Genomic DNA, 13174 nt, shown 5'->3' on the forward strand with positions numbered 1-13174 from the left:
TGAGACTAACTAGAATACTGGAAGTGAGGAACTTCCGACGTTGTTGGTATTTACAGACCAGCTGAAAAATGCCTGACATGCATCCAACGCTCTTGGCCTGGTGGTTTTCTGGCGTGGTTTCTCGACAGGATGAAGATGAAGAAAGAACGCTTTCTCGTCTCTTCATCGAAGGTTTTGGGGAAACTTTGGTGATCTTCTGCCGCAGGCCTCGATTCATATCTCTGTTGACTCCAAGAATAGAATATGGATGTGTGAGGTTTGTGAACAAACTTTGACAATCGTCACCTACGAAGCCGATGTGGCTTCTCTCCATCGTCCCGTGTTTCACCCAGTGTGTTTGTGAAGATTTGGGCATGTTTGGACTACAAATTCAAGGTCTGAATAGTAATGACACTTGCTTCAAGAGTGATCAAACTTGAATGCAAATGCAAAACAAACATTTCCATCCCTTCTATTACGATTTAATGATGGTAATTGTCTGAAACAGTTGGGATAACATAAGACAATAGTCAATTAGTTTAATCAAAAGGGTAGACTAAGAAATTTATTCAAAAATTTTTCTTATATAATAAAAAAAAAAAAAAAGAAAGAAAGACAAATTAAAAAGTGTGGAGTAACTTTTACAACCTATCGGAGGAGTGGCAATACAACCCCCTTATTGACAAATAAAAAGAAAAGAAAAAAAAAAAGCCGTTATTGGCATGCAACTTTATGAGTTATGACCCCAGGGCTGAGGACCTGAGGTACTTTGGCGAGGTATGACTCCGACGCTAAAATGCTTTTTCAATCCACTTGTGTCATGGCTGAGAAATCAATACAATCACCATCTCACACCCACCCCTGACATTATAATTGGTTGGATTATAATAAATATCCAGACTCTTTTTTATTTTATTTCTCAGTAAGGAAACATATTCATTAATTGTGAAAATTATGATCTATCCCGACTACGTTACAAATTTCTACTTATTTGTTTTTTAATTTATTTTTTAAGATCCTATTTATCATATATATATATATATATATACCCTTTTTATTGTGTCAGATTCTCCTAATGAAATAAATTTGGAAGGTGAAGGATTTAATAATTTGACCTTCATTCATTAAGCCATCCAGAACAACAAGAGTAACCAATTGGACACCCAATACTAGACTCAGACTTTAAAGAATTTCACACAATCAATTAGGGTGTAAAATCTGACGTATATTGAAAATTAATATTTGAATTCAAACTCAATTAAATATTTGAACATTAGATTCGATTTAAATTCGATTAATTAATTATTTTAGGTAATTAATAAATATATACAATAAATATTTTATTTATATAAAGTATATAAATATATAAAATATTTATATAATTTAATTATTATATATATAAATTATATAAAATATTTAAAAAATTTATATATTATATATAAGAATTAAATAATCGATCGAATTCGGATATTTATCAAATTGAGTCAGGTCATATTCGAATTCAGCCGACTAGATATTCACATTGTTCGAATTTCGATTCGATTATGTTGAATCTCAAATTCGAAATTGGATTTTCGAATACCATTGACACCCCTACAACCAATTAGAAGGGACTCTAAGCAACACTGATCTTAGAGACCTTTGGCAGCCAAATAATGGGCCATTTCATTACAAGACCTACCCAGTTGTAACTAGGGGTGCTCTGTGGGGCACTTTTTGGAATCAAACTGGTAGTACCAGTTTTTGGAAACTGGTAATCGAAACCGAGCCGAAGCCAGTCGGTTAAACTGTTTTTGGAAAACTAGTTGACCGGTTTGGTTAACTGTCGATTCGGATCGTCGATTTTTCAGTTTTTTAGTTATCGCAATATAAATTATAAAAATATATAATAAAAAATTATAAATATATATAAAATATTATATTTTAAATAATAAATAATGTATAATATATTATAAATATATAAATTTATACATAATGCATATTTACTAATTTATAATATATAAAAAATATATAAAATATATACAATATATAAATATATAGAAATATATGTATATCGATCAATTCGATTAACCACCGGTTTTTTATATTAGTTAACCAAAACCAAACCGATATCTTCAGTTTTTTAAAAACACCAAACCAAAACTAAATCGACCAATTCGATTAACCAATTTTTTTATTTGATTTCGATTAATTTTTTCGGACGATTTGACTTTTTGATTTTTTGCTCAGCCCTACTTATAACAAAACTGAATAAATATCTTATATTTTGTAGAAAAAATAAAGTCTTTTGGACCTACTCTCCAATAGAGAATACACAGTACACTAAACAATCACTCCTCTAAAACAAAATTCACACATTTACCAAACTGCCTACAAAGCAGGCACCGCTAATTAACGCCACACACAGCATGAAAAAGGAGAGGGAGCTAGCCGGCTGCCAGCTACCATGCACACTCATCAAAAACAGACCGATTCGCCTTTTCCAATTTGTGAAGAAACAGAAATTAACAAGGGGCAAAAGAAAATTGTTAGCCCGGCAGTGAGACAGTAGTGATTAGAACCAAGTTGGAAGGGGGTGAGCAATTGATGAAAACTATATATACGGATCCAATAATGAAAGCTAACAATATTAATGTGAATTGGGTAATGTTATTTGGAACCTGACGTGGGATGGATATCTCCCAAAGTTGAGCCCACACAATGTTAATGTTGACATGCCATACCTTCTTTAAGAGGGTCCGGATGTAATAGCCACCTTAGGTAAATATAATAAGTGAGCACATAATAGCTGTGTGATACATGTTCTTGTTAATGTATCTTTCATATAAATGTTTTTGTTCCGTCAGGCAAAAATTGTTCATTATTTTATTATCTTTGTTAAAATAATTAAAAATAAAAAACAATAAAAAAAAATATAAATAAATTTCAACTCCCAACACGTTTAGGTTTTCTTTTTTTATTATTTTTATTTTTAATTAATTTGACAAAAATAATAAAATAATAGATAATTTCTGTTTAACGAAACAAAAACGTTTGAATGAAAGACACATCAACTGAGACACGTGCCACACAACTATTACATATTCACTCATTGTGCTTACTTAACATGCCTACAACATCCGGACCCTCATTAAAATGCGAGACCAAGGACCGCCAGCTATAATAATGCCACCGTCCGGTAGTTGTAAAATCTTGTATTGTGGAAATTCCTACGTCGCCCCAACCATTATCAGCTGACTCGTTTGTGTATTAATTGGTTTGTTTTAATATTTACGCATAACCAAATCCCAGAAGCAGTACTTTGATAACAAGTTATTAATGATGCATAAAATGGAATACCAAAAAATGAAGAATATGCAATTTAATTGGTCTGTAAGAAGGGAGGGATCCATTAATTGATCCATGGAAGCGCATTGACTAACACAAATATCTGGTATATGTATGATAATGGGACGCCAATCCATTATTATAGGTCAGGCAAACCAATATCACAATTGCATCATCACCGCCATTTCATTTAATCCATCAGCTACTACTCTCCCCAACGTACCATTCGTATCCCACTTTTTTATTATTATTATTATTGTAGTTGAGTTTTTTCTCTTTCTTTCTGTGTTCTCTGAGTCTTCACGAGTACAAAACCAGCACTATGTATATGTATGGATCTTTAGGTTATCATGTATAATTAGCGAGATTGATTGTTACGTTGTTCAAGCGTGCTAGGAAAACAGTTAATTAAAAGATTTATCAACAAGGCTTTCCTAATAAAAACATAAGAGATTTAACATTCATGATTTTGTTAAGTTCTGCCTACCTATCTACATGCATTGCATTAGTACATGTGAAATTTGAATTTCTCAATTCTACAAACTTATCCATCATTAAAAATAATGAAAAAAAAAAATCAACAAACTTATGGTCTTTGTGCATGCACCAACTAGTTTTTATATCATCCATCAATTAGTTTCTTTTTTTTTTACAATAAATTCCTAGCTTGAGTACTATTGAAATTGTACATATATTCATCACCTATTCATGGGTCAGGGACGTACCTGGTGGGCGGGCCCAGTCTGATCTGTTCTAAATTGAGCTTGAGCAAAGTTTTATGCCCACAGGTTTGGGCTCAGGCGGGTCCACTAATTTCCAGGTCAAATTTGATTTTCCCAAATAAACCTGGCCTGATGATATAATATATAATATATAATATATTATATAATATTAAAATTATTAATGAAAAATGAATTATATTAATTATAATATATAAAATATTATAAATAATATAAATTAATAAAATATAAAATATCTGTCCATATCAGATTTGGGTTTTATATATATAAGGTTGGGTTCAAGTTCAACATTTGGGCCCAATGGTCCAGCCGAGTTTGTGCTTGGGCCTGATCATTTTCTGTTTATAAAGAGGCAAAGCCTAATCCAAACCTGGCCCGGCCCACAACCGGTCTAATCACCTACAAACCGAGCATTGCCTAAATGAGAAAAAAAATGCAAAATGTCCTCTTGCACATTAGAAATTAGTTTTATCATATGACTTTTCATACCCAAACAAAAAATAAAAAATTCTATCATCTAAGGAAATGTTCAAAAATATGGTTGGTTTTTTTTTTCTTTTTTGAAAACAAAAACTGATAACAATATAGTTTTGCTGATGTATTGGTTGTCTTTTTCAAAAACGAAAGCAAATTTAGCAATTTATTTAATCTTCAATAATTCTTAGTATCATATATACATCAATTGTTGAGAATGGTGAGCGAGCCTTGATACACTAGAATTGAGATACTTGTTTAATACACTAGAATTTATCTTTTTAGGGAAAATCTATAATAAGGGAAAGATATGATATGGAAAGAGTTTTGATAAATGACACCTGATTCGCTATCACTTTTGTGATTCCAATCTATTGGCCAGTTGTTTTTCAATATCATATCTTTTCCATATCATAGTTGAACCCTTTTAACATATGAAAATGTAAGTTCACATCTGCACCCCACAGGACATCTCCACCTTGTATTGGAAACATCTCCCGATAATATCTTATCATCTCCCATACTTATTATCAGTAGATATTTCCAATACAAGGTGGGGATATGTTGTGGGACATGGTGGGGCGCCCCCTTATAAGGCGCAGATGTGAATTCATGAAGTGATTGCCGACACCTAGTTCTAGTGAGGATATATATTTTTTTAATTTCATTTTCTTTGCCGACCCATAAATATAGTTAGGACTTGGGACAACACAAGGTTTGAATGATGGCGATGACTTCTAAAAAATTTGATTCTTTATTTAAGTGGGTTTCATTGTCGTTGGGTTTCATTTTAGCTCAGTGAACCAAAAGTATAAAATGTAAATGGATCGAGATTTTTACTGAGATCTTTTGTTTTTTTTGTCATACTATAGCTTGTGAAGTAACAATACTTCATAGGACGAGAACTAATCGAATAAAATGTATTTGCATGTTTACTTAAAGCGTAAAGGGAGATTTGCACAGAGAACAGAAGTAGGGGTGTCATCGGATCGTTTTTATGTTGGATTCTGTCCAAATCAAAATCTATTTGGATGGATTGGACGGACCAACAAGGCATATTGAATTTGGATGGACTGGACAGACCAATATGATATATTGGATAGGACCTGGTCCATACATAATGAATTTATATTGAATTGAGTCAATATCTGATCTATTGATAGAAGATAAAAACATAGGTGTCAATGGATCAGGTTTGAGTTGAAACCAATCTAAATCAACAGATATTTGAACAGATAAAAGTCTCTGAACCGGTACAAAATGGTCTAAAATATTCATTGGACTAGATTGGACAAGGTCCATTTGTAATAAACTCACATTGAACTGGACTGGATTAATTGGACCAAATCCAATCCAATTGACACCCCTTAGACAAAAGTACACGAAAATTTTATTTTTAGAAAACACAGGGATTATTTCAATGATAATTCACTCAAAACACAACAAACAAACGAACCCTCACGGGAGAAAAGCAAAATAACAAATATTCAAATAAAAAGAAACAGATTCACTATATTAAAAAAAAAAAAAAACTATACAAATTATTTAATGCAAGACTACACACAAAGTCACAAACATACACACATAACTTCAAACTACACACTCACACACAATACATAACGAAGATTTTGGTTTAAACAAAATTTATGATGTTTGAATGAATAATCTACGTGGGCCCTTTTAATTCAATTGTTAAGCGGTGTTGAAAGTCTGTTCTGTAAACCGATAAAAGAAGTCAGTTTAGAGAAATCGGTGACGACTACGTATCATATAAAGCCAAGGCCCAACGCCTCGTAAGTTGTAACTTAGCATTTCCAAGATTGTTCTTCCACACACACATGCAGACTGATGAGTGATGGGTTCTCTTGGAGTGGTTGAGAAGCAGAAGCTTCACGCAGTTTGTATCCCATACCCAGCACAGGGCCACATCAACCCTATGTTCAAGCTTGCAAAGATCCTCCATTACAGAGGTTTCCACATAACCTTCGTTCACACTGAATACAATTACCGTCGCTTGGTCAAGTCAAGGGGCCTTGATTTTGTAAAGGGACGACCTGGTTTCAGGTTCGAAACCATCCCTGACGGTCTTCCACCCTCTGATGATATTGATGCCACCCAAGACATCCCATCTCTCTGTATCTCAACTAGTAAAACCTGCTTAGTGCCATTTCGCAATCTCCTTTCCAAACTCAATGATTCTTCATCGTCCAACATTCCTCCGGTTACTTGCATCATCTCTGATGGGGTCACGAGTTTCACTCTCGCTGCTGCTCAAGAACTCGATATCCCTGAAGTTCTGTTCTGGACCACTAGCGCTTGTGGCTTCATGAGTTATGTACACTACTCCCATCTCATCCAGAGAGGTCTTACGCCACTCAAAGGTATAAACAAATGCAAAGCTTACCCACCTCCCTTTATTTAAACTTGATATATCTATATTGAGCTAACTGCATCTATAATAATTTGCAGACACCAACTACTTAATAAATGGGTATTTGGACACCATCATCGATTGGATTCCTGGATTGATCAAGGATATTCGTTTGAGGGATCTTCCAAGCTTCGTTAGGACCACTGATCCCGACGATATCTTGCTCAACTTTTTAAAGGAAGCAGCAGAGAGAGCTAATAAAGCTCAGGCTGTCATTCTTAACACCTTTGATGCCCTTGAGCTTGATGTATTAGATGCACTGTCATCCATGTTTCCTCGTATTTACACCATAGGCCCACTCCATTTGCTCCACAATCAGATCATGGAGGATGGGTTAAAGTCTGTTGGGTCCAATCTATGGAAAGAACGACTGGACTGTCTGGAGTGGCTTGATTCCAAGAAACCCAACTCAGTTGTGTACGTGAATTTTGGCAGTATCACAGTTATGACGTCTCAACAACTTGTGGAATTTGCTTGGGGACTCACTAACAGCAATCACACCTTCTTGTGGGTAATTCGAGTTGATCTCGTGGCCGGTGACTCCGTGCTTCTGCCTCCCGAATTCGTAACAGATACCAAGGAAAGGGGACTCATAGTGAGCTGGTGCCCACAAGAACAAGTTCTAAATCACCCTTCCATTGGAGCCTTTTTAACGCACTGTGGCTGGAATTCGACAATCGAAAGCATCTGTGGTGGAGTGCTTATGATCTGCTGGCCATTCTTCGCAGAACAACAAACCAATTGTCGTTATGTATGTACTGAATGGGGAATGGGCTTTGAAATTGATAGCAACGTCAAGAGAGAGCACGTTACGGATATTATCAAACAGTTAATGGAAGGGGAGAAGGGTAAAGAGATTAAAAATAAAGCCATGGAGTGGAAAAAGAGAGCAGAAGAAGCCACCAATCTAGGTGGATCGTCTCAGTTGAATTTGGATAAAATGATCAACGAGGTGCTGCTCTGCCAATAAGAATTTCAGCCATTTCTGTTTCTTCTACACTTCAATAAGTGTACTTTTTTCCAATAAATAAAAGCAAAAAAAAAGGGTTTCTAGCATATAAGGGCAACTTTTGAGGTTTAATATCAATAAAAGTAATATATTTAAAAAAATTTCAAAAATAGGTTAACTTTTTAAAAATAATATCAATAAAGGGCAAAAACACCATTCATCTTCTTATTCTTTCCATTTGTTCACCAGAGCTGCCGTCCACCGCCGTCCATTGCCACCCGCCGCCGCCGCCTCCACCCACCTCCTTCTCCGCCTCCGGCAACATTGCCAGAGGTGGCCAGAGGCAAAGGTGGCAACGATGGCACTGGTGGTCATTCCTCTGCCCGCCGCCGCCACCACCTCTGTCTCTACCCATCTCCGACAACATTGCTAGAGGCGAAGGCGGAGGTGGTGGCATTGGACAGAGAAACCACCAACACTGCCTCCGCCACTTTTGCCTCTACCTCCGGCTACCTCCGGCAACGTTGCCGGAAGTGGAGGCGGCGGTGGGCAGTGGCAGGTGGTGGCGGGTGGCGGGTCTAGTGAACAAATGACAAGAAGAAGAGGATGGACAGTGCATTTGCCCTTCATTGATATTGTTTTTAAAAAGATAACCTGTTTTTTAAATTTTTTTAAATATATTACTTTTATTGATATTAAACCCCAAAAATTGCCCTTATATGCTATTAACCCAAAAAAAAAAGGCGTGCATTCCAAACTAACGCTGTTTCTTGTTTAAAATATGGAAAGAAACTTAAAAAATGAAAAAGAAGGTAGAATTATTCAAGAGCTATTCTACTCAGCCTGAATTGGGAAATTGGCAACCTTACTTGAATGAGTGTGATTTGCTAGATCTTAATTGGTAGAAGTTTTTGTGTTGACTTTCTGAGCAATTGCAATTTCTTCGGTGGCTTGGGCTGACAAAATGTTTTTGTTCTGTTCATTGTCAACAGGAAAGGGGCTTTACATAAGTTATACATCAGAGGATACCACACGAATCATAAACTCGTGCCACTCTGTGAGCTCAATTAGGTATAGATCCATTGGTTTCAACTACACAAACGTCTAGAAATTAGGAGAATAAATAACCACCTGGATAGCTGTCAATAAAAAACCATACTTTGGATTGTGTAACGTAGTAATATACAGCATGCTAGGAACTAACATATATATTGTCTTGTTAGTTGTTACATGAAACGGAGAGATTCTACGTGCAAATTAACTTAATTCTTTCAACAAAAACAAAAAGTGATATCCTATTATCTCCCGATAAATGGGTGTTGCAGGAATCAAGTTAAACCACAGCCATAAGCAACCACCTACCCCACTGCAAGGCGGGCTGGATTAGATCAGGTTGAGGCCAATCCTAACTTAACCCTAAGTTTTAAACCCCCAACTCAACCTTCAATTATATCAACTCAATCCTACCATTAATTCTAATTAAATTCTTTTAATTCTAATCCAAATCAACCCAATTTAAAGTTAATTTCGGGTTGGATTGGGAACAATCCAACCTTCCCATCCCTTAAAAACTTCATAGAATTTTTCAACTTTAAATCTTAAGTCAACTTTCATTATATATATTAATGCTATGTTTCATTAGTATTTATTTGTTAATATTTTTTTATTCTTTTAATACAAAAGTCAGAAAAATAAGTGTTAGAAATGACTATAGTTTATTATGAGTTATGACTCATGATAGATCTCTTATGGACGGCAAATAACTTTCATTATATATATTAATGCTATGTTTCATTAGTATTTATTTGTTAATATTTTTTTATTCTTTTAATACAAAAGTCAGAAAAATAAGTGTTAGAAATGGCTATAGTTTATTATGAGTTATGACTCATGATAGATCTCTTATGGACGGCAAATAACAAAGAGGAGATGAAGAATAAAATTTTCAAAAAACATAAAATAATGTTGTTAAGGCTCTGTTTGGAAGGAGCACAAATGCAAATATATAGAGTGCAAAACCTTATGTTTTGTATTATATTGTATGTTTTTGCATTGTACATATTTGCATTTGTACTCTTTCCAAATTGAGCCTAAGGTTTTAGTCATTTTGATTAGGATTAAGTGAAATGATTATCTTAAAAGAAATACATGATACTATGTGGTGGGGGTTATACAAATATCATACATCTAAACAAATCAATGTATGTTATATACTACATATAATATATATTTATAAATGACATATATTATAGACTCGGGTTCGGATTAAGTCCGATTTCCTAAAGGGTCAATCCTAACCCAACCCGAAGTAAAATCAAGTTCATAAATTTCAACCCTAACCCTAACCTGAACATCAATCCGACCCAACCCAATCCAGTTTTAGGATTGAGTTCGGGGCAACCCAGTGCAGATTGCAGCCTTAGTTGAGAAGCCTCATGCGGTTTGTATCCCCTACCCAATACCCATTAAAACGGCCACATAGCAAAGCTCGCTCCTTCATTATTACATTACCTTTGTTTATATTGAATACAGTCACGCCACTTGGTCAAGTCTAAGGGCCCTGATTCTGTAAAGGGGTTACCCGGTTTCAGGTTCGAAACCATATCCATGACGGTCTTTCTACCCTCTGAATTCTAATATCGACGACTCAAAGGCCTCTCATCCCTCCACAAGCTGTTGAGTCATCGTAATGTTATGCTGCCAAAATTCACGTACGCAACCAAACTGAGGTTCTTGGAATCCAACAACTCCAGACACCGATCTTGGTTGTTCCTACAATAAATTGGGCCCAATAGACTTTAACCCATCCGAGATCTGATTGTGAAGCAATGGAAGTGGACCTACATATGGATGGACTTTTACATCTCGAGGGATGGGTTAAAAGTTTATTAGGTCCAATGAATGGCAATAAGAATAGCAATCAGGATGTCTAGAGTGGTTCGATTTTAGGGATGGCAATATTTCCATTTCCCCAATCCTCGTAGGGATGGGGATGATTTTCCTCCGCGGGGATGGGGATGGAGAAATTTTCATCCCCGCTTACGGGGCGGAGATGGGAAGAGCACTCCCCACCCTGTAGGATCCCTACTAATATATGTATGCATACATTATATATGAATATATGTACATATACATCTATATATTAATATTTTAAAAAATATAGTTGAATCTTTTCTAATAGGATTGTAAATTTTAATTATTTTAATTATTTTAATTATATTTTTTTTAATAAAATAAAAAACAAAAACAAAATGATTAACGTTATAAAATATCACAGAGAATGGAGAAATCCATGAGGACAAGAATCCCTGTGGGGATGGGGATGGGGATAACCTTGTCCTTGTTAACAGGGACGGGGACAAAGATGGGGATGGGGATTTTCACGGGGAAACTCAGTTGTGCACATAAATTTTGGCAACATCACCGTCATGACGCCTCAACAACTTGTGGACTTTGCTTGGGAGCTCATTAACAAAGTTTTAAACATTCTTGTGTTGTGAGTAATTCAATCTCTTTGCTGAATACTATATCCTTATTGGTTTCTATTTTCTATTTTTATTCTTTTTAAATAATATATAATAAAAATATTATAATTCTTAATTTTTTTAAATATCAAATAAAAAATATTTTTATATATAGTTTTTATTTTTATAACACATTTTTTCTCAAATCGAGCTCGAGCCGAGCCGAGCTGAGCTTGAGTTTACGAGTTTTGACTCAAATCAAGCTCAAGCCTTGTACTACCTTAGCAAGCCAAGCTCAAGCCTCGTACTATTCGGCTCGGCTCGGCTTGAAACCACCCCTAATAATATTTTCTTTTCATAAAAAAATATTCACTAAAAAACAAAATAAATAACAAACTACAAGGAAACAAATGAGAACACGGACAACGAACTTTACTTGGGGATGGCAATTTCTACCATACCCTGTGGGTACCCCCCCCCCCCCATCCTCCCTGACGGGGTGGATATTTTTGCTTGAAGGATGGATTTTAGGATTCTACAACCTATATAGGTACGGGTACGGTACAGTATTAGGCTAAACCCAACCCTCCCGGACCCGTATATTGTTGGAAAGCATATAAACTTTATGTACCAAGTATTGAAATTAATAATATTTTGAATTTTAGGTAAAAGATAATTGATTAATTAAAATATGTATTTTCTTCATGTATAAATCAAATAATTCAAAATTTTGTTATTTATTTGTGTTATTTTACTTATTTATTGCTTATATATGACAAGAAATAATAAGAAATTAGATACGGGTTGTAAATCAAACCCACCCCTACCCTTGAATGCAAGGAGGATAGGGTCGGGAAGGGCTTTGCATTTTCATGTGTGGATATGGTTTGCATTCTCAAAATCCAACCTGCTACTGGTTTTGTGGCAGATATGAATTGAGGGAACGGGATCTGCTCCTCACACATGGGCACCTCACAAGCACATCCAACGTGCATTGGGAACATCTCCCTTGAATAATAAATTATAAGTACAGAAGATGTTCCCAATGCATGGTAGGATGTGCGTGTGAGGTCGGTTTGAGGCACCATGTGTGAGGAGCAGATCCGATCTCTGAATTGAGAGGCTTAGGGAGATGGGTAGAATCTAGAATTATAAAATCATCCCCAAATTCATCCCACTGTCATCCCTAAACCTACTACAAAACAAATATTTTAAATTTCTATACATCCATGACACGTGCCCTTAGGCACAAGGGAGTTGCTTAGCTTTTTCAGAGGGTTTTCAACCTGGTTCTTCCAATTTTGTGAGGATGAGTACCTAAGACTTTGCATTCGCATTGGCTCTGAGCTCAAAATGAGCTCCTCCTACCTTGGCAAAGGAGGGTTTGTCAAAGAAAGAAGGATGAAGAATGGGACTGGACGGTGGTAGTGTGCCGCCGCGTGCTTACAACAAAGGCAATCAATCATAAGGGTCTCAAGAGCATGCTGATTTAGGCTGGTTAGAAAAGGCTTTGCCGATCGTTCTCTAACGAGCAAGGTTTAGCTGAATGCTTTAGCAATTTGGTAGGCTGTGGAACCAATGATAAGGTTTCACGTCAATATTAAACTGAGGGCCTGTTTGTTAGATCTGAAGTCTGACATCTAAAAGTGCAATAATTACATTAAGAGGTATATATTGGTATTGGTGAACTTTTCTTTCCACTAAACTCAACTCTGAATTGAGAGAATGTTGTTCTCAATTCTAAATTTAGAAAATTATCAAATATACATTTTGACCATATATCAGAGTTTTTCTTTGTCTTTGAGGGTAT

General features: G+C 35.6%; 1 protein-coding gene across 1 annotated transcript; it reads left to right on the forward strand.

The window, feature by feature from the left end:
- The first annotated feature begins 6301 nt into the window (after nt 1–6301).
- On the forward strand, nt 6302–7950 carry LOC148876730 (7-deoxyloganetin glucosyltransferase-like). Its single transcript, XM_088951400.1, has 2 exons — nt 6302–6901; nt 6990–7950. The coding sequence occupies exons 1-2, from the start codon at nt 6376–6378 to the stop codon at nt 7919–7921; spliced, it is 1458 nt and encodes a 485-aa protein (XP_088807526.1). The 5' UTR covers nt 6302–6375; the 3' UTR covers nt 7922–7950.
- The last annotated feature ends 5224 nt before the right edge of the window (nt 7951–13174 follow it).

This window comes from Nelumbo lutea, chromosome 1 (genome assembly GCF_056320005.1).
Source record: "Nelumbo lutea isolate HS-2025 chromosome 1, American lotus-T2T, whole genome shotgun sequence".
Lineage (NCBI taxonomy): Eukaryota > Viridiplantae > Streptophyta > Magnoliopsida > Proteales > Nelumbonaceae > Nelumbo > Nelumbo lutea.